Source organism: Colius striatus, chromosome Z, assembly GCF_028858725.1.
Source record: "Colius striatus isolate bColStr4 chromosome Z, bColStr4.1.hap1, whole genome shotgun sequence".
Classification (NCBI taxonomy): Eukaryota; Metazoa; Chordata; class Aves; order Coliiformes; family Coliidae; genus Colius; species Colius striatus.
In genome coordinates, this window is record NC_084790.1 from 68,008,562 (window position 1) to 68,031,942 (window position 23,381).

The 23,381-nt window shown below is 40.5% G+C and overlaps 1 protein-coding gene across 1 annotated transcript; it reads right to left on the reverse strand.

Moving 5' to 3' along the window:
• Positions 1-1,586: 1,586 nt before the first annotated feature.
• On the reverse strand, positions 1,587-22,585 carry LOC104561518 (fructose-1,6-bisphosphatase isozyme 2). Its single transcript, XM_010207219.2, has 7 exons — positions 22,413-22,585; positions 19,683-19,845; positions 18,684-18,776; positions 12,982-13,122; positions 11,077-11,214; positions 5,728-5,847; positions 1,587-1,781 (listed from the first exon to the last, which is right to left on the reverse strand). Exons 1-7 carry the CDS (start codon positions 22,583-22,585, stop codon positions 1,587-1,589), a joined length of 1,023 nt encoding a protein of 340 aa, XP_010205521.2.
• Positions 22,586-23,381: the final 796 nt, after the last annotated feature.

Sequence of the window (23,381 nt, forward strand, 5' to 3'; positions counted from 1 at the left end):
AGGTGTGCAATTGCATTCTCCAGTATAAAGTTGGCTATTAGCTATACCCTCACAGGTTTTTTTCTGCTACTTCTTCACCCTCCAAGATTTAAGTGTTGCTTGTGTTTTGCTGTTGTTTTGCAGAGAAGCACATGACGAGGAACAGAACAAACAAGTACATGCTGTACTTGCTGATCCTGGGCAGTTGTCACTGTTAGAGCTTTAAAGAGTGCCAGATAAAGGCCTGCAGAAAAAGTGCTCTGATACTTGAGACAGTGCTCCTCACCCTGAGATAACAATAACTAAGGGTAAATGTCTGTCCTGTATAATTTTCTGTCTGCCTTTATTCAGCCTGCATCTTCTTTATGAATAATAGAACACAGTTGTAAGTTTAAAAATAACCATAGAAGTTTCCTGGCAGGAGTATTTTTAACTTCTATCTACGTCTTAGTGTCATTCACGGAGTGTTCTTTTAAAAGATAACGTCTTTTACCAGCACAGCTGAGGGCATGGGGCAGGGGTGAAAAAGAGCTGATGAAGTAGGAGTTGCTTACACAAGATACTAACTAAAAGAAGCACCCATATAATGAGACAGGAGGGTTATAAAAGTATCAGGAAGTCTGATACTCAAAGTGACCTAAAGGCTGGTTGTCACACCATTATCAATTAAGTTAATCACACTTTTTTTTTTTCTTTCATTGAATGCCTGCTAGTTTCAGAGACAGACTCCTGGTCTCTTGAGGTGATGTCAAATCTGAGATGAGGTGTCGGCACCAGCAGGATGATGTGCTGTAGGTGACTAGGAACTGCAGCATAACCTGTACAAAAGAGCAATCTTCAGTCTGAAATGAGAACCTTTCAAAATAAAGGACAATGGATGCGTAACCATTACTTTGTGGCTATGGGTCATCTGGTGCAAAGGAGAAGAGAAAAAGAACAAATTGGCATGATTTGAGTGTCACACCCATAGCTACGGTTTACTGTAGTTTGTGATGTTGCAGGTTACCTGTCTGCAAATATCACAAGGCATCTTCCATTTCTTATGAGAACTGACTGAAACACCTGGGGAACATTGCAGCCTTTTCATCTTTATTAATTACTGGACATATAATCTCATGCTTAAAAACACTGTTTCAGACAGGATGAACTTTTTGGTCTTCTCAGGGCTGTGAAGATAAACAGCACCTGCAACAAACCCTCTGACAGAAAATCCAGATAATGGCATTGCGAATATTGATGTGAAAATCCTGTCTCAAACAATGCCAACCATGTAACGTTAAATGTAAGGCTTCAGATCAAATGGGGGTACTGACACAATCCACTTCCCTTTGTAAATACTGTATAAAGTAAGTCACTGCTGTTTAATAGTCAGGCCTCTGTCTCTAAATTAGCACTGCATAAATCAGATTTAAAGGTTTTTACATTTGTTTGCTAGGAGAAATGAAATATTTGTTTTTTCCTCAGCCATTCTTGCTATTTTTCTTGTTCTCACCAGGTGGGATTTTCCCTGAGACATGGGTGCTAATTGCTAGAAACCATTATCTTGAAAGCTGTGGCTTTTCCTGTAGACTGAAGATGGATGTGCACGGTCTGATGTGGAAGAGCCTTTAGCTGCTCTTCTGGTGCTTCTGTACACAGTTAAGGTATTCTTGCACGTCTTCTGTGGAACCGAGGATAAGAGGAACTCTCTGGTGAATACTCTCAGGTTTCACATCCAGCACTGCCCCAGTCCCTGTAGTCGCCATCCCACCTGCCTGCTCAATGATGAAAGCCATAGGGTTGCACTCATAGAGAAGTCGGAGCTGGAACGAAAGAAATAACACGTGATTGCCTTTAGGGGAAAATACACCAAAGGGCTTACCAGAATCTAACCTTCCTTTTCTAATTTTAGAACATTTTGTGCCAAACATCAATTGACCTAAGCAAGAAAGTCTCTCAATCAGCCCCTCCTTCTTCCTTCTCCTTTTTTCACCTCCCTTAACAGATTCTGTTTCAAAAAAAAGAGCGTCCTGATGTGGCATCCAGGCATCACCAGGATCATTTCCAAGCTGACATACAGATGTGTAGCGCCACTGAAACTGTATTATGTAAAAAAAAGTCAAAAGAAGCTGTTAGGCCTAAAAACATCAGCAAAGCACTTACGCCAGCCAAGTTAACAGTACAGGAAAGAAAAGCCAAAATCTCTTCTCATTTACAGGCTTTGTTGCCTCAAAGCGTGGGGTAATCCCGTTGTGTTTGGTCAGGATATTTTGGAGTTTGAAACTTGATACTCTCAGTTTCAAATTTCAGGATTTGATTGCTTCTCTTCAGAAACGTGAATAGATATTTGTATCCTGAACTCATCCACATAGTGACTCTGTTCTCAGAAGTAACTGCAGTAATTATTAAATTGTTTCCTTTTGGTATGAACTGCCTGTGTTCTGATGAAATGCAAATTTGAGACATATACCAGAAGTTTCTGTGTTTAAAAGAACATACATGGCTGTCTATTTTCTACAAGACATCATTTCTGTAGGTTTAGTTGAATCTTTGATGATTTATGAAGTGCTCCTGTATGACAATATTAGTACATATTTAAAGGACTTTTTATCTGTGCAAATGAGAGAATATTTTCTGGGGAAAAGGAAGTGTGACAGAATGCAACTGTATATAGAGACAAATGGGTCAGACTTTACTACCCATTTTTCCCTTCCTTATTTGTAATAAACCCATGATACATCCCAAATAGCACATACTACATTCATTCTTATCTTTAAAGTCTACTGAAATGCTGCTTCTGGTACAAGACTCCATTTTAAATCTGAACACAGCACCAACAGCCTTTGTTGTTCCCCTTAGTGCATGAATTCATGAGCCAGAAATCTGCAGAGGTACAGCTCTGGAACCGTGTGTTGATTTTCTTAATGCTTAACTGTGACTACACAGGGAAAGCAGTTTTCCTTCAGGTAGGAGTGCAATTACATTTAGGGTCTCCAGATGGACCCCATGGAGAACTATGAGCCTGAAGTTCACAACAAATATTATTTAACACCTCTGATTTGAAAAGAGGATTTATTTGTTGCCGATTTAGCAGTGCTTATTGAGCATTTTATTCGCACTCTAACTTAAAGAAGGATCTCTATATAGAGCGTCCGTGCACATCATTTACATTTGTTCTAAAGCCTCTGGATCAATTCCAGTGACATTTGGTTCCTCTCAGCTCTCTATCAAAGTGCATAAACTGTCCTTCAGGCAAATAGTTATCTGGGCACCTGCCACAAAGGCATTATCTTTCCAACAAGAGCCTTATGTGAAAAGAAATGTATACACCTACACTCTGAGAAGGAAAGAAAAAAAAAAAGTTATTCGTACAGTTTTAGCTCTTTCACTGTGCTGCCATTCAGCGGAATCTCGACCAGTTTGAGAGTTGGGCAGAGAGGAACCTCATGAGGTTCAACAAGGACAAGTACAGAGTCCTGAACCTGGGAAGGAACAACTCCATGCACCAAGACAGGCTGGGCATTGACCTGCTGGAGAGCAGCTCTGCGGAGAGAGACCTGGGAGTGCAATGTGCCCTTGTGGCCAAAAAGGCCAATGGCATCCTGTGATGCATCAAGAAGTGTGTGGCCACCAGGTCAAGGGATGTTCTGATTCCCATCTCCTCTGCCCTGGTGAGGCATCATCTTGGATTACTGTGTCTAGTTCTGGGCTCCCCAGCAACAAAGGGACAGAGAACTTCTGGAGAGAGTCCAGCGCAGGGCCACCAAGATGATCAGGGGACTGGAACATCTTCCTTATGAGGAAAGGCTGCGGGAACTGGGACTGTTCAGTCTAGAGAAGAGGAGACTGAGGGAGGATCTTATTAACATTTATACATATCTAAAGGACAGGTGTCAGGAGGTTGGGACATCCCTTTTTTTGATGATATCTAGCAACAGGACAAGGGGTAATGGGATGAAGCTGGAGCACAAAAAGTTCCACTTAAATATAAGAAAAAGCTATTTTACTGTGCGGGTGACAGAGCCCTGACACAGGCTTCCCAAGGAGGTTGTGGAATCTCCTTCCTTGGAGGTCTTCAAGACCCGCCTGGACATGTTCCTATGTGACCTGATCTAGGTGAACCTGCTTCTGCAGGGGGATTGGACTAGATGATCTCTAAATGTCCCTTCCAACCCCTGCCATTCTATGATTAATTACTGTCTCTTATTTGTAATGGTAGTGCAAGCCAGATCGATCCATTATTCCATGTAGGCTAACTCATGTGGAAATCTCAGTTTCTATAAAATTAAGTAGTCTGTACATTTGTTCTTTTGTCCTGTTCTTAACTTTTGTCTTCAACAATGATTTAACACAGATTTCAAAACAAAAAGTGTAATTTGAAGAGACCAGTCAGCAAACTCACTTCTCTTACATACAGCAAATTTTGTCACTTGCTCTGATACATGAACAGATTCTCACTGTTTCTTGGGGTGTTTTTATTTGATGGTTGTGCTGGATTTTTTTTTGTGGGGTACTATATAAAATATTTAAATTAAATGTGCCTGGAAAACCATGCAGACATTTTCTATTGGGTATTCTGAAGAGTTCTATTCCTGTTCTCATTTCACAGACCACTTGGATCTGCTGTTACTAAGATAAATGCATGTCCACCAGGGTGGCACCAGTAGTCCTCTGTGACTAAAGAATGGTAGACATCAGGATGTTCTGATGCCAGTGTGTGAGATGGGGCAAGTAGCTTTATGATGGCAGATTCCTGCACATACCAGCTAAGGATAAAAAAACATTTGAATAGAAAATTTTAACTATGGCATTAACCGGGAAAGAAGAAAGTCTTGGGATCACTACACCATAACTAGTCTATTACGTGTTTCCTAAGGATGACCTGCAGCTCACTGTTGGTCCACAGATAAGCCCTATAACCAGATCTCTTTTAAAATGTATTTGTTTAGAAATTTAGTAATAAGGGCATCTGATCCCGTGGGAGAAAACTTGAGGCTGACTATGGTCTGTGGCCCAGCAGGTTCAGGGAGTCACTGCATTGCATTGCACTGCATTAAGTCATGGTGTGCTTTGTACAGGTGTCCAGATGGAAGATACGTACTCCCAGAATACTGATCTCAACATGCATGAAGCTCATCTTCCAATGACAAGAATTTTTCCAGATCAGTTAGTTGAAGCTTGTGTTTGCAGGGCTGGTGATAGTAAAGTCGGTAAACATTAGGTAGGCAAACTCAGTTATCTAACATTGGACAAAGCCCTGTCTGGAGTTCAGTGTATCCCACCTGGACTATACTTGCCAGTATCTGTGTGTAGTTACCGCAACTTGTTTCTATGGCCACAAAATATTTCTCTTCAGAAAAAATAAAGCCCTTGGTTGCAGTGAAAACCATTTGAGTTGTTTGTAGTGAGGGTGAGGGAGCATCAGAATGTTTCCTTCTCTGGAGACATTCAGAATCCACCTGGACGAGTTCCTATGTGACCTACTCTAGGTGGCCCTGCTCTGGCAGGGGAGTTAGACTAGATATCTTCTGAGGTCTCTTCCAACCCTTAAGATTCCGTGATTCTGTTATATGGGAAAAATTCTGACCTAAAACAGCAATTGCTTGTATTTTTTGCCTAAGTTCAATTGCTGACCATCATATCCAGCAATAATTCTCTCCAAGGGTAGAAACTTGTTATCTGTTTATATAGCTAACCTATTCCTTTACATCTCTGAGAAAACCAGAGGTATTAGGTTGACCTCACCAGAGAGTAAGTCAAATGATTTACCTTTCCTTTAGGACTCTTCTGATTAGCAGGATACATGAAGATCCCACCGTACATCAATGTGCGGTGCACATCAGCTACCATGGAGCCCACGTATCTTGCACCATATGGGGAACTGCCATCCTGAAAAACACAAATCATTATATCTACCAGGCTAGACAACTAATAGCACAGCAAAGTGTAATTTTGTTACGAAATAGGGACGAAAGGTGCTGAAATCAATGGCTGCATATGGGCACTGTAGATGCCTAAACGAGCCTGAGGCTTAGCCTTTTGTAAGATACAGTGACCAGCTACCAGCTTCTGAAATAAGCACTTTAAAGAGCAGCCATCACAGTATGGAAACCAGGTTTCCTGTTGTATGAGTGAGAAATTTGACATCAGCCCACAGCCTGCGAAAAAGCAAGGCCTGCAAGCAGTGGATGAGAACTTCCTTATGTTATCAGAACAAGATACTCATTTGATTACTGATACTTCACTGGTTCCTAAGCCAGGATATGAGAACAGATGTCACTTTTCACTATACGTTCCAGGGGACTCCAACTCTTGCCTTCTAACTTATTTTTCCAGTTATAAAATTGGTCATAGCATTAATTCTGTAGTTTAATTCAGGAGATAGCAAATTATTCATGAATGTGGTTATTGTTGCTCTCAGCTTAGAAACAATAAAGGTCCCTTCCAACTCCTTCCATTCTATGATTCTATGAAGGAAAGGTTGTCCTAGTGAGAGCAGAGAAGTATTCAGATCAGTTTCAGCTTTGTTGGTCATAAAAATGGTAAGGTAGGAAATACGGAAGACAAGCACAGTGTCTTGCACAACAGAAGTAACATACACCGAATAAGCTTCATCCAACCAAAGCAATGCGTCACTTTACTTTTTTTAAGGGAAAATACATAAGACAAGTGTAAACTGAAGGAAAGCTACTATGCTGAGAAGTCTGTTTGTCTCTTAATATCTCTCACTTTGTCTTCAATGTGTCAGAGGAGGAATTTGTGCCTCCTATAAAATTACTACGGACTGGGACTTCATGCACATTTAATACACATACGTATTTGTGTATTGCAGTGCTGAAAGTTTTAGAAGACTGCTGAATGGTTTTTTTTCTGCCTGGATCAGTTATCTAATGAAAGATCGTTCTACAAAGCTTGCCTTGTGCTGATAATAGATCCAGGGGATGACATAGAGAACTTGTTCAGCAATGCCAGCTCCAAGACCTTGAGACATCACAAGTTAGTCACCCATCCCAGCAAAATCATGAGATTGACTGGGAGAAAAAACATCCACAAGTAGAAGGAAAAAATGTAGATAGAAACATCATTCTATTCTGTAATCATTTTTCCAAACAGTTTTATGCAACTGTCAAGTTTTTGTATTTAATCTCTTTAAAAATGGGAAGAGATTCTCCTGAAATTACATAACATATTGCAACACAACACTAGGAAGTTAAGTCCTAAGCCACTCAATGTAAGATTTGTCTATTTTGTACAGCTGGTAGTAAAATTGGAACAGAAAACCAACCCAGCTTAGGTCATAACCCTTGTTCAACTGTGCTTGTGCCTTTTTCCACAGTTCTTTCCTCTTGCACACCTTTAGTACAACTATTGAATGTGCAGACAAAAACACTACAAAGTGTGAAGGATATGATGATGTCATGGCTTAACCCCAGCCAGCAACTAAACACGACACAGCTGCTTGCTCACTTACCCAGCTCCTGTAGAGTGAGGAGGAGAATTAGGAAAGAAAACAAAACTAAATGGTTGAGGTAAAAAAAATGTAATAACGAAAATAAAATAAAGTGTAATAACAATAATTATAATAAAATATAGTAATAGTTATAGTTGAAATTAAGAGGAATATAGGAAAAAGAGAGAAGCAAAACCCAAGGAAAAAACTGTTGCCCGAGCAGTGCTTGGCCTCTCCCTGCCAGCTCCCCCCAGTTTCTATATTGGGAATAATGTTCTATAGTATGGGATAGCCCTTTGGCCTCTTCAGGTCAGCTGTCCTGGCCGTGCTTCCTCCCAGCTCCTGATGTCCCCCAGCCCGCTGGCTGGCCAGGTAGGGTGAGAAGAGGAAAAGGCCCTGACACTGTGTGAGCACTGCTCAGCAGTAACCAGACATCCCTGTGTTACCAACATTCTCTCAAGAGTAAACCAAAACACAGCCCTGTGCCAGTTACTAGGAAGAAAATTGACTCTAGTCCAGATGAAAACAGTTCAGATCTGATGCAGCCTGAAGCTGTTATATTTTGTTTTGTTTAAACCTGGCCTTGTTAGTTCCAGGCATAACTGAAAATACTTTAAAGTATTTGATCCCTTATTTTTCATAGCTTACCCTCAAATAATTACATATTTAGATTTAAAATGATAGTTTCTCAGTCTCACAGCTGTGCACACGTCTACCTTTGCAACTGTAAAAATCCCAAGTCAGAAACACTTTAGAAGGTGTTCAAGAGAGACCAAAGCAAGTTTGCAGTTTCCAAAAAGACAATTTTCAGGGAAAGATGTGATTACAGTCTAAAATTAGCTTTAAAAATACATTAAAAGGAAGAGCTTTCTTTCATGATTTCAGAAGGTTATGCAGCAAGTCTTAAGAAAAGTTTGTTACACATTAAGAAAAATTATAATGTATCGACCATGAGCAGGCTCTCAAAGAGACTGCTGAGGACTGCTTCTATGACATTATCATATAGGAAGTCTGCAGTCCACATGTGTAAAGTGTGCTGACCATGAGCTGCACAGCTGAGACACCTGTGTTCAAATTATCAGATACATTTGGGACATGCTGGATTCCCTGTTCAGATGGAAGTAATTTACGCAATTTATATGTACATGAGCAATGTTATGTGAAGCTGATAAGATGCCTCTGACTTTTAGTTGTTTCTTACACTGACAGAAATTCACCAGCTGGAAACAGTGCTGACACTATACCGAGAAAAATACAGAAGAGAAATTCCTCCATTCTGGTACAGGTACCCCTTGAACCACCGACTGAAATACAATTTTCATTTCCCTTAGCATCCAGCTACCTGCATGGGAGGAATAAATAGTACTTTTAATTTCTAGAAATGTTACTACTTGTTTCTCCAGTTTGACCATTCATGCATTTTTGTTACAGATGAGAAAGTTAATAGATGTTGCATGCATGTTGGCAAATAGCCTGGGCTTTCTTCCCAAGCAAAATAACAGACCATGAATGCTAGAGAGATTCATTTGAGTTCTGAGGAATGCCAAGCTGTGTGTTTGCCCAGTAAGAACTTTGCACCTTTTTGGCTGGTGCTAATGAAAGATTTAGAGAACCTTATATTCCCTTGGTCAGCACCCATGATGTCTGAGTAAACTTGTGACTCCTCTTAGGGTCACCCTTTCCACTGTTTTGCTTTGTTTACCCCAGAGGAACGAAAACGGCTTATAACAAACAGGCATGTCCTATGACTTTTTCTTCACAATACGATCAAAGTCACTTTCTCACTCCTTTATTCTACTGACTCTTTCTTGTCTTTTGACAGTGCAAATATAATGTCCTTTTTAAATCAAGTGAGTTATGCTCTTTCCAAAACTCATGTTCTTAAGAAGCTTTCAGATAGGCAGAGCACTTCCTTGTGCTTTGTGTCCGTAGCATTGGTGTCTTGGCTCTTTTCATGCAGGAAACCCAGTGTCTCAGGGCAGCAAAGTGATGTGCATGCTCAGCACCCTTGAAGGAAGAGGCTTCCACTGCCCCAAATAACCCATGCACTACTGTGTTGCTTGCTTTAATGTAGCACAAAAGCTTTCTACCATGTTCTCTTGTAGTAGTGCAACAATACTTTCAATGGGTTTCTCTGAAATGAAGCACAGAATGGAGAGAAAATCATGTTTGCAAATGAAGTCTTTCCTGTATGTCCTAATCAAAGGTGTTAGTGAATCACAAGATAAAATTGTCCTCCTTGAGCCTATGGTGAAATACCTGTCTGGTATTTCCACCAAGTTTGGAATCTCTTTGGTCTTTTTGTAGTTGTCCAGGGCTGACTATTTGTTTGAGAGTTCTACTTTAAATTACACTTGTATGGTTTGCAGTAACACAAATCAACAAATCTGATGTTAGTGCCTTTTTCTCAATGCATAGTTCAGCATAACATGAGCAGAATGAGAAGCACAGATCTCCTCTTTCCCAGCTGGATTAGTTTTCAGAAAGTATGAAAGTTGTGTTTTGGGCTTCTACTTCTCTAACAGCTGGGCTGAAAGCAGATCTTTGAATTTCAAAATAAACTCAAATATTCAAAATTAATATATTTTAAATTCTGTCACTTGACACTCTCTGTAGCTATAATGTGGGTAATATGGAAAAGAGGCTTTGATAAGAGGTCAGCACAGCAGCTATATTCAATGTAGTAAATTCAGATTTTTGGCTCAGAAGCAACTTCTGATAAGACTATGGTTTAAACCCTTACTTGTTACGTTTCCCTTTTACAGCATCCCGAAGTTTTATGCTGAATACATTGATTTTACATGAAACTTGTAAAAGTATTCTTGACAACTAATAGCTTAAAAAATAATCTTATGGCTTTTTAATTTTCCTTAAAAAAACACCAAAAAACTAAGAAGAACATTAAAACTAGTTTCCTGGCCACACTCAGCCCTGAACCATTCCACTATATTTCATTACGACTTACTGGTCACAGAGCCACACTTTCTTGAGAGCTTCTAGCTTTTCACATTGAAAGCTTGTGTTGTCTTCCTAGCATTGACCAGAGGCCATACAGAGCTGTAATGTCCACACAGGGAAGTTCATCAAACATGGGATACTTTCAACTTTATCTCTCAGAGATAACAACAGAATATAATGAAATTGTGCCTCATGCTAGTTGATTTTTTTTCAACCTGTGAAGTGGTTTGTGTTCCCTGTGATGCAAGTAGACAGTGCAAGAATGATACTGCATTTCTCAGATGCAAGCATATACAGGAAGGAGAAGGTCATGCCACCCAGATCACTGCAAGCACCTTCTGGTCATTACATGGAATCTAGTCATAAATGCCCAGCTGCATATTTAACTGAGCTGCCTATTCAGATAAGCTAGAAACAAGGGTATTCTCACATTTTGCTGGCACAGATTCAGAGATTTGTTGAAAAACCTGGTCCTTCATCTACAGCACATTGTCCTCCACTTGGAAGTCTGAAGTTATAAAAGATATCAGGGCAGGAAAAAAAAAAAGGAAAAGCAACAGACACATACCCAAAATGGACCTGATGGCATGAAAGTGTTATACAGGGCTGAACTTGATGAGGCTTTAAAATTCTTTCCCATTGGCCAGGACTGCTGGAATGCAGTGCTTGCCTTACACAGTACATTGGGTTCAGTGCTAATATTTTCTTACCTCAGGGAATTTCTTCTTTTGTAAATACTCTGTCATTGCAGGATCAAAATACTTTGCATAACCTTCATTGAGACTGTATATTTTCCCTTTCTTCTTGATTTTAACATCTCTGTCCACCAAAATAAATTCACCAAGACCCTACATTGGAACAGGATAGACCAGCTATTAGCAAGAAGCAGAAAATGTTGACTTTCTGTAACAGTTGTCATACTAGAGATGGCATAAATGTTAGCATAGCTTGGTCCTTTCAGCAGTAGCCTTGAATATAACTTCACAGTACTTCAGACAGGGCAGAAAAGACAGAATCTGTGTAAAGCTCACGAAAACTTATCACATTGGTACTATAAACAAAAAGTAATTTGACTGCAGTGGTTAATATATCAAAAGAACACCACTCAGTCCTGAAAGCAGATGGATCTTGTATCTCTGTCCATATATAAAATGGTTACAAATTAACACATAACAGTGCCTTCTGATTTTTGAACTCTTCTTTACTGTCTTGTCTGTATCACTTAAAGTGAATGCAGTCAGCTACCTCCAGGTGCTGCTGTCTGCAGTTTGAGTGCGACTCCCACCTTCAGAGCAGTTCAGCTCCCAGTTCTTCCCATTTGGAGAGAGCCAATTTATTAATTCTAAAATGGGGTTATGGTAATAATTCATTCTTTTAGCAAAAAATCCCCTCCTATGCTATTGTCCATATCTAATGCTGGTTTCTCAACTGAGGAATCTCTTTCCTTCATTCCTCCACCAACATTTGCTGGGGTCTTGGGCTGGACACCAAGGGGCAGCACGTGTCCAGCTGATGAGTATGGCTTTGCAAGTTTTTAGATATGCTCAGAGGACTTAGTCATAAACCTGAATTGCATTCAGGAGATTGGATTGGAGTGTGGCCAGCAGGTCAAGGGACGTTCTTCTCCCTCTCTACTCTACCCTAGTGAGGCCTCATCTGGATTCCTGTGTCCAGTTCTGGGCTCCTCAGCTCAAGAGGGACAGAGAACTTCAGGAGAGAGTCCAGCGCAGGGCCACCAAGATGATCAGGGGACTGGAACATCTTCCTTATGAGGAAAGGCTGTGGGAACTGGGGCTGTTCAGTCTGGAGAAGAGGAGACTGAGGGAGGATCTTATTAACATTTACAAATATCTAAAGGGTGGATGTCATGAGGCTGGGACATCCTTTTTTTTGATGGTATCTAGCAACAGGACAAGGGGTAATGGGATGAAGCTGGAACACAAAAAGTTCCATTTAAATATAAGAAAAAACTATTTCACTGTGAGGGTGATGGAGCAGTGGAACAGGCTGCCCAGGGACATTGTGGAGTCTCCTTCCTTGGAGGTCTTCAAGACCCACCTGGATGTGTTCCTATGTGACTGGATCCAGATGAACCTGTTTCTGTAGGGGAGTTGGAGGTTTAGTTGATCTCTAAAGGTCTCTTCCAACCCCTACCATTCTATGATTCTATGATATCACCCTGCATGAACTGTGTCAAAAAATCGTCCTTGCCCCATTCTAAACACTGAATATGCTGAGGTTCTTCTACAGATAGAAACAGCAAGAAGAAGAAAAAAAGCAGAAGTCCTTTAAGTGGAGGCAAAGACACTGTTCAGAGTAAATTTTCTTAAGTGTTTGTGCAAATGCACAATCTGCTTCAAATGGACAGGATCTCAAATGCTATTTAACATGAACTTTCTTTCACTGAGCTTAAAAAAACCCAACAAAACAATAGAGCTATTGCAACCACCATACACATGTATTATTAAATAACTTGTATGGTGGAGGGAGGATGCTCCAGGACATGGTTGAAAAAAAGAATCGTGTAGTCAGACAGAAGTATTAAAAATTGTGTAAACCCAAGAACAGGAAAGCACTAAAAGATAGTGGCAATATGATTAAAACCATGGCTGTACCGGATCAAGCATGAAGCAGTCTACTCCTTGTCCTGTGGAGAGGGCGACCAGCGTAGCGCTGCCATACAAAGCATAGCCTGCAGCAACAATATTGCGTCCGGGTTGCAAAGCATCTTTTTCAGAGGGCTCACTGTCTGTTTCCTGAGGAAAAATTACCATAGAACTGAAGACTGAATACTTATGAGAAACAACAAAAACAGCACTTCAATAGTAACATGGAGCGGATCTAATTTTCGTGATTATGCAGCTCTTTCAGACAACCAAGTTAGATGCTGTTCCTACTTGTTCAGGGCAAGTTTGGTTCAAGTACAGGTACACACTGGGACAGGATGTTGAGAGTTTGTTATTTCATACATGTCATGCAATCAATATGACACCTGCAACAGAACTGATACCTTAGCATTATCAGCCCAGTCTATTAATTCAAGATCATCAGAAATCTGAGACAGAACAGATGAACTGTTTTCTGTAAATGCAAACATAAGCCATCATCCTGACATCTGGCAGAAGAAATACCTGACAGGTGAACACAGTAAATAACACTACAGTCAAATAGCTTCCAGTAATGCTGAATTTCAAAGGCTAGATGGAGCCAAGATTGTTCGTTGGTCTCTGTTGATGAAGAGACAGGTAACTGAAGTGATATGAATGTCCATATCATATATGAAATAACAAATGCATTTACATATGTAATGTGTGCAGAAATGCATCTATACATAAAATAATCATGTAGCATTTTACTTCAGGTTTTAAATCAATTTCTGACACTTGTACTTTGATTAGTCACTTTGGTTATCACTGAACAGCAATAGCTCAAGCAGATGTGGTACAAATATTTCCAGCCAGTTCCAGACGTGTGCATCAGCCACAGCTTACAAGACTTTAACTTGAAAGGAGAACAGGCATGAGAACTTGGGAAAGCTGTCTTCAGCCTTCACCTCTGGAACCACTAAATGGGTAGGAAATGCTTGATATTAATATTTCTTTCAAAGCTTGTTGGTTATGGTGGGTCTTCTGTAATGTTTTGATGGTGAGTTATGAGGAATTAAAATTAGAAGCCCCTCAGATCCTTTATTTGAGTCCTGTTTTTGCATTATATTATTCCAAACTCAATTTGTCAGTGATTGCATGGGTTTAATTACATTGACCAGAAGATAAATAGAAACAGCAGGTCTAGTGCAAAATATCCAGTTAAAAAAATTAAAATGAGTGTAGACTGATTTGTGTAGGAAATAAAGTATTGAGAATGCTTTCCACAGATGTTTTCCAAACAAAAACAGCTTTTCTCCAACAGAAGAATTCTCTGATGTGTCCTATGGTAAGGAACTCTCATGGTGCCTATCACAAGGTCCTAGCAAGTTGGAAGGCTAGAGAACCTGGGAAGTCTGTTCATTGTTGTATGCCAACATCTAGAGGAAAACTGAGATGTGAGACACCAAATCTACACCTTTCGTGGCACATGAAGACAGCAATTCCATATCGAACTGTTTTCATTTTCAGCTGAAGATTGTGTTAATTTTGTTAATTTCACAATTTTTAGCTGTATTTTGCTAAAAAAAAATAATTATTATGATTTATTCTGTTTTTTTAAAAAAAATCCCATTGCCAACCAACTGTTCATGGGAGCTGAAATATCACATGTACAAATACATCTGGTATGCAGTCTCTACGGAATTACTTTATGTCAAGCTGCTTATTCAGAGAGGTTAAAACGCATATAATGAAGTCAAAACCCATGCTTGTGTATTCCAGAGCTTTGAATATTGGCTGTTAATGGATGATCCTTTGCTAAACAATCCTTTACAGAACCAACTATTGTTAATCCTACATACAATCTTCTCTTTCAAAAATACATTTGCATGACACATACATCTCAGCATCAAAAGCAACGGTTCTCTATGGTGGACTAATTATTTGCAACATTAAATGCAGAATTAAACACATATTTACATAACTAGTTGCAAACATATGATGATTCTTCTATCTTTTTGTACACCGTCTTCATTAAATTAAAATTAATTTTGCATAAATACAGTAAAGAGATTTGGTTTATAGAGCATGGTGTATATGCAATACACATAGCAGCTGGTTACATACGGTATTGATTTAGAAAGTATTTCTTTGAGGTGAGCTTTCCAATCCTATCTCTTAAATGCATTTTCTATATTTACGTGTCCAAGAAACCATGTATTTGTTGACTATTCTGAAAAAAACAGAGGAACCCCTCTCTTGGGAGGTGGGCAGTTGGACAGTATTCACTTGTTTTTTTATCCTCACTGACAATTGTGTTTCCAAGAGCCAGCTTCCAAAACAAAAGGAAAAAGTTCACAGTTGAACAAACATTTTGCAGAGCTTGTCAGAACATAAAACTCCCCTAGAGATCAGCTGATATTTCATTGTTAGGATTGCAGGGGCTTTGTCCCACCAAGTACCATGTGCTGTGAAACAAACCAGGCAGTCAAGCTGGCCCTCAGATTCTGCTAGCATTGCTGAATATTTTCACTTCTTTTTGATGCACAGATGGGTTTCCTTTCTATTCTGTTTTGACTGTGAGATGACAGTAGTGAAATCTCTTCAGAAGTCTTTATGCAAAGAACTGAAACAGGCAGAGTGACTGCCGAGAACTTCTGACAAGCATTGACACAGCCCCTCCCTTTGGCTTCATGTTGGTGTGAAGCAGAAGAAACAAGGTCTGTAGACTCTGGCTATAGGGGTACCCTCAGGTGATACCTGTATTTTAAAATTTTTGCATATGTGTTATGCCTCACATCACATGTGTGAGTTCTCATCAGCACTGGGAGCAGCTCTAGAAGGACTTGGTTTCCAGTTCTCCATTTGTCTCATGTTTCATGAGTTATGTTTGCCATTGTCCTGAATTCTTACACCTCCTCCATGCAGGACCAAATGGAGGGAAGGATGTTGTTCCCATGGCAATGAAGGAGAGGAAACAAAATACATCTGAGACACTAGGGAAAGTTACAAATTAAAACCAGAATGAAACAAAGCAGTGGATTTTCATAGCATGTATGTGCAATATGAACTGGGATTTGTAGGTTCAGGTCAGTGGCATGAAATATTGGGAAAAATGCAATGAAAAAAATACTTATTGCCATCATATCCCAACACTCCAACAGCTGATCCAGCAGCTGAGGGTCCCTCAGCAGCAGTGACTGTCAAGGTCCTATTCCTTGTTCCAGCTTTTGCTGATTCAGCAGGGCTTCTGCCTCAGCCTCACTTTTCTGATGTTTCTGGTCTTTTTAACAATACCACTTGTGCTTCAGAAATTAAAGCCAGGTGGAAAATTAAGTAAACTGGAGATTACATTTATTTCCCAGTAATTTTCTCTAAGAAACTGATGCAGGGCTTTTCTGACAGGAGGCAATTGTACCCATCAGCATGGTGGTGGTTCTGGATTGGGAACAGCCAGAGAACCATTTCTAGATTTGAAAAGTGTTGGCCGAGTCTTTGCAGCAAAAAAATGTTGACCTTTTTTTGTTTTTTTCCCCTTAAAATGAGTAAAATATTTCAGTTCTGAAGAGTGTGCTTTTGGAAATGCAGATAAGGTGCTGACATAGTGAGAAAATGAGTCATGCAATCATCTGAGAATGGGAAGGTACCAAGTATCAGACAGGTGCTAAGAGTCATCCTTTGGAAGAAAAATGTTTTAGCTATTCCAGAATGATGTTCATGAACCTTAAATGGCTTGAAATTATATTTTCTTTCTTAAATGATTCTTAGTTGGAGGGAAGCATCTTACTTTTATTCCTTTCACATTACCCTTCTGTATCAATCAATAAAGCACTTTGTATTATTATATTATCTCAAAGATTTTGAAGTTAATATTGGTTAAACTTAATAACACTGCTATGAAATGGTCTTATCTGAGAGGAAGGCATGTTAATTAACATGCACCTCTGAATTATCATTTTCATAGAAAGAATTACATAAGTGAAAGTCTGTAAATTCAACATTGTTTCTAACTTTACAGGAAATATTGAAGAGCTGTTCTTGTAATCAGCAAACTGTGTTTCATCCTAGCAGCAGGGTTTTCATGTGGATATAAAGCATTTATACAAAGCAATGTCATTTTCTTTTTATGAAGCACTGAAGGGTATCTACTCACATGACAACCATTAACTTAGAAACACTATTAACAACAAACATGTTAATATATATTAGAACAACAACAACAAATATAGAAGGATTGGAAAAATAATTTAAAACGTCAACATTTGGGAATGACAAGAGTTCTTTAACAAACATTTCTGTCCTGAAGCAGAATCCTAGGGAAGACTGAGCACTCCATAGTCTTTACATATATTAACAGATGAGTTGGAGATGCTAATGAAATCTAATCTGTATTTTAACCTGTTACACTATATTGATTACACTGAGCCTTGCCTTTATTTTTACATAGGGTAACAACACAACACCTCTACATAGAAAAATACTGTTTAGTGTCTATAAGGTGGTGCTTACCACCTTTAAGAATGATGGACAACATAGCTATTGCCTACTGCAAATATCAGGAGGTGCTGTAGTCTCTTAGGCTGTCTTTGGAGAGATAAATTAAAAGAGTGGCAGCCCCTTTGCTTACCATAAGGACACATGGCATGGTCTGCATTCATACAGCTAAGCTCTCTTCCCTGCAAAAAGCAAGGTGGTAGATGGTACTGGAGGCAATACCTGGGCTGCTCTTTCCTAGAGCCATAGTCAGGCATTATCTCAATTTTTTCTGGTCTGGGCCACATCTCTGATATAGGGGTCTGGACTGACCTTTGACAATGTGGACAGACATACATTAGCATTTAGCTTGTACTATGATCTTGTTGAGACTGTGCCATAACTACTTTCTGGCAGATGCATGTGTTCAGCAGTGATGATTTGTGTATCACCTACCAGAAATGTGAAAAACAAGGACTAGCTAGCTGAAAATTATGAGTTAAAATATGAGAGCAGTCTTTGAAAACATGTCTTCACGCATTTGAAGTGTAGCATCTGAGCCTGGAGAGACTTCTTTGCAGTCTCAAGTACTGTAGAAGTTACTTCAAAATAGTAAAGACTGAGGGTCTCCCATAGTCATATGACTGTGCACTCAGGCTTTAGGAAAAACACCAACTGCTGGGAGATTAGCAATCAAATCACAAGACCCAGCATGACTCAATTAATGCTTGTTAATTGGCTTCATGGCTGCTGTCTGTGCAGCCCTATGGGAGCAGACATACTAACAGAACCCTGTGGCTGTAGGTGACTGTCTCCTTCAGCCTCAGGTGGCTTCCATCATTAGCATGCTTATAAACTCCTGTCCTAACAGGTATATGGTAGCTCTCACTGGGAGGCAACTATAACCATGATGCAGCCCAGGCTGTGACCATCAGCCCTTTTTACTCAGGACACAGAAAGACAAATACCTTCATTTGTAAGCTCCTGTAAAGCATCACTGAAGGGGCTAACCAGCTGTTTGATGGTAAGGGTTTTATTTAAGCATCTATGTGCCTGCCACCTAACACTTTTGTGAGGTTGAGTGTCCCTTTCCTGGGAATCTAGGCAGTGTTTTAGCACATGTGAATCTCATGTTCAAGGCTCTGTTGATGCTAAAGACACTTAAAAGACCTAGAAAAAGACTAAGCAAGCTGATATAACCAAGACATTTTGCTTTCAACAAATAAATTGTGCTATGTGTGCTTCAGTCATCTTCTTACCTTCTTGTAGATAGCAAATATTGTTCCTATTGGTGCCAAGCAGTCTATGTTGGATGAGCCATCAAGGGGGTCAAAGCACACCACATACTTACCCTAAAACAGAAGTGACAAAGGAAACATTAAATGGTAAGCAGTCTTGTACTGTTATTTCCCTTTTCTTGACAAAATCCATGTTTTTGTGACTATGTTTAGCTTTACAAGTGCACCTCACACAGTCAGAGCACTGTTGACCCAGCTGGCCCTACAGCACAACACTCATTCCCTGTTGGGCCTTACCAGGGAAGGAGAAGAGAGTATGTTTCTGCTCACAAAAATCTGATATTAGGAAGGAGCAGTCCTCTGCTGCCAAGCAATGCAAGAAATTGCTTGAAAACAAAAGGAGTGACTCATTCTGGAAGCAAGTATCTTCCGTGAGTAAATATGTCTATCTTTGTTTCATTTTGCTCCAAAGAAGAGGATTTGCCTGTGATGTGAGGTTTGAGGGTAAGAAGACAGAGAGAAAACACCTCAGGGAAAGATTAGGTTACATCAGCATGATCAGTATCTTGCTGCAATAGGAGTCCCTCCTGGGGGAAGCCTGATGAAGCAGTCAGGTGTTTCCTCTAGATGTCTAACGTAAAACCTTGTTCTGCCAACCTCTCATTTTATTTTACCTAATTGTTGCTGTAATCCAAAACCACTACACCGGCAGTCAGAGAAGGTAATAGCACACTTACACCTGGAGTCTGCAGGGTGTTAACAAGCTCCAGAGTAATTGTTCTCCCTACAGTCACAAAACTTTAATAATATTTTTACCCTCCGCAGCTCCTTTAGCTTTAGAAACCATGCCATCCACCACAGTTCTCAATCAAAACAATGCAGCGATGGTGCACATGTTCCGCATTCCCGCGGGAAGGTCTGGCTTTGGAGGGGCCAAGGCACGGGTTTCATTCTCGAACCAAGACTGCCACCTGCTGCTGCCCGAGCCGGTAACCTACTGAAGGCAGGAGCTGCACAGACCCGCTTGTCTTTCGGGGTGATGATGGCCTCTTTGTTCTCCTCTGTGACCAGGACACAGGTGCTGTAGGAGGACTGGAGCATATTAATCACCAGGGAGTTGGATAATACATCCAGCTTCTTCACTTCATCACCAGTCACGTTCACAGTCCCAGCTATTCCAAACCTACAGAGAAGGGAAAATATCAGGAAACCTCAGAGAGGCCAACATTACAGGTTTTTAGGAAAAAAATCCAAACAAGTCAGCGTGGCCCCCTTCCTTTCATCTTCCCAGGCCTCTGACCTTTGAATTAAACTGCTTAGGTGCATTAGGATATGGTGACTGCTGCTTCAAAAGAAAAGCGTACATGAGAAAGGGTTATGGCATCATTTTGGGACTTTACCCAAGTCCTTTTGCTCCTGTTTGTTTGTTCTCCAGACCAGGAGTACAGCTCATGGCTTGGACGGTGGGAGCCAGGCACCCCTAGCAGCCCCATGAAGCAGCTGGCAGCAGCTTTGAAGGAGGAGAAGAGGCAGCTAGCATCAGCATTATTTTCTGTTGCTGGCTGCTCAGAGCTCCTTGGTGGTCCTTTATCTCTGTTCATTCAGTGCTCAGATACCTCACTCAGAAGCTTAAAACTCCCCATGCTGCACTGCATCTCAGGAGAAAAGCCTGTTTTATTTGATGATCCTAAGTTGGGGTAGGGTGAGTCTTCCATTCCCTATCCTGATTTTAGCAGGATACTAATGATGTAATATATAGTAGTATATATGTTTCTGAGACTACCAGTTCAGAAAGTACTGCTTAGACCTAATGTGAATGGCATGGGAATCTTAGGAGTCACACAGGCAATAGATAGATTATTTTTGTTATGAAAGGAAAAAAGAGGAAGATAAAAGGGACAACTAATTAGTCCCTCAGATGTTGGTCAGCAGCAAGCCATAGGGAGCCGTATAGGTCTTTCATCTTACTCAAAGCTGCCTGAGCCTTTTGGAAATATTGAGTTTGGGGCACTGTTTTGGGATGCCAAGTTTGAAACAGTGAAAAGGACTATGATTTTCAGAGCACGCTAAGCACCCATTCTCCAGTTAATGTATTTTCAGGCACATTCCTAGCTCAAGTCTATGGCTTAGAAAAAGTTCTTTTATTTTGGAAGGCAAAATTGCTAAAAATTTGTGTTGAGTTCTTTAACGTTAAATAACTCACTTCACAGTTTTCTGTTTGAAGGGGCTAGAAAAATCAGAGCTCCCTACCTTCACAAATGCAGACAGATACAAGCCAGTCACTGTGGTTGAAAGTTTGCCATGGAAATTTCTGAAATCTCTTGGTTAGTTGCAGTAATTTGAATGGTACAAGTTACTTGTTTGTGTGTTTGGATACTTCAGATATTTCTGGTTCATCACCTGAAGTTTTTGTTGATAGACATTTTCTCCTTAAAATAGTGGAAGTTTTCTTTCCGAAGGGAAGATTCATCTAGCTCAATAGTCATATGTTCAACCAGCTAGGTGGCTATTCCACCACTGGCCTATCAAATAGATGACCTCCCCACTTATTAAATACTTCAGAGGTTGCATGTTGAAAGAAAAATAAAATGAAATAAAAGCAACTATTCCTCTAAGTCAGGGAAGCAAATCTCCTAGTAAGTACAAACTATAGTTTAACAGTGCACAGAAGCCTAATGCTGCTGTTAATGTCCTCTCTACAGGTTATGGCCCATGCCTATAAAGTGAGGGTGATAGTACTGAGACATTGAATGGTTTGTAAAGATCCCTGAGGGCTTTGACTGAAGAATCGATGGAGGTACAAAAAAACCCAGCATGCTTTTTTCCCTGGGGAAAAAAAAAAAGGAAAATGTTGTCTTTCTTACACAAATATATTTCCTCCTTTTTTTTTTTTTTTTTTTGTGCATATATGCATGGGTACATACAAAGGCACGTGCAGAAAGGTATTTTTCAATACATAATGAAACTCGGATATTTTAAGTGCATAATTTTATTAGGAGGTTTCAGCTCTCTGAAGTGACCATTAAAAGAATGACGATGATGTCTGTTTCACCTGGGTCTGTGGGAAAAGCTTGGCTCATTCCAGGCTTTGCTAAGGCAACTCTTTATTCCATTTACGAGATCACTAGATGCCAAATTGTGAGGTTGTTTTTCACATAGGACCTTCTAAGACTCCCCACCTCTGACCCTGATACTACTTGAGGAAGGAGAAATGCATTCACACATGGCAGTGTATGTTATTTCTTGCAGGGCTGCTGCTTTAGACCATTACTTAGACTGCAGTCAGATAGAACATCAGCTTCCCAAGATGATAAGCCAAGTTCTGATTAGCACAGCTCAGCACTAGGCTTGGATGTTAGCAGAAAATATTACAGTGTAATAATCTTCACTAAAAATTTCATGGTGTGATATTCTGCAAATTCTCAGTAGATTTTAAAATAGATTGATATCAACATTTACAAGGGATGACAAGGTAAGCAGTGCACTGAAGTTCTGACTTACATTTTTAGAGTAGAATGTTACACACCAGCAGTTAGTTTAAATATCTATCTTGCAGCCAATATTAAAATTCTCTGTAAAGAGAGATCTCCCGCTTCCCACTCTCGATAGTCCAGGCTCTGGCCTCATGCCTACAGTCACTCAGCTTAAAAAAGACACTTCCAATGAATCCCTGCCCACTCCCCAGCTTTTCTGTGCAACCAGCTGCCTCTCTACCTCTTCTTCCTCCCCATATGGCTAGGTAGGACTCACATGTGGGCAAGGCCTGCCTTTCTGACTGCAGAGGAAATGGCCTTTATGGCAGTCAGCATGGAGTTGAGCAGCTGCGTCAGCTCCCCTGTTGCTCCTTTAACGCGGCGTCCCTTCTCCATAACGAATCGAGTGAGCGTCAGCATGTCTGTTTCGAAGGGGGTTTTGTCGGACATTTTTGCTGTGTACCAGAGCTCCTTTCTCCTCTGCTGGATGAGACTCTGTCTTGCTGTGTTGAGATCCTGGGTAGCTGTGTTATTTTGAGGTGAAGCTGTTGGCTGTGTTGCTGGCCAGAGCTTAAGATGCTTCTGAGACCATGTGATTGAGTGCTCAGAATAACTGTGCCCTCGGCTGGTTCCACAGCTCCTCTGGGATGCAGGAAAGGAGCCTGAGACGGGACTACAGCTGAGCAACCACTGCTTAGCTGCTCTCCCCACTGAAAGTAGTGATGTGCAGACCCAGTAACACATTCTAACTCTGTGTTAGACTGCTTGTAATGCAAAACTGACTGGTCACTTTGCTGGAAACTGCTCTCCTGTAGCCACCACTCAGCAAGGAGCTCAGCATAGCCAGGGCAAAGCACACAATTTGCAATTGTGGTGGTTTAGCCCTGGCTAAGTGCCAGGTCCCCACCAAATCATCATATCACTCTCTCTCCTAAACTGGACAAGGGAAGAGAGAAATATAAGGAGAGGTTTGTGAGTTGACACAAGGACAGGGAGATTGCTCAGCAATTAGTGTCATGGGCAAAACCAGACTCAACCTGAGGAGAAAAGGGTTTTATTAAACAACCATCAGAACAGGGAGATGAGAAATAAAACTGAATCTTAAAACACCTCCCCCATCCCTGCCTCCCCCCAGGAGCCTCCTTCTTCCCCCGCAGTAGTGCAGGGGATGGGGGCTGCATTCGGTTTGTTACAGATGGACTTTGCTGCTGCTTCTTCTCAGGGAGAGGCCTCCTCATACTTCCCA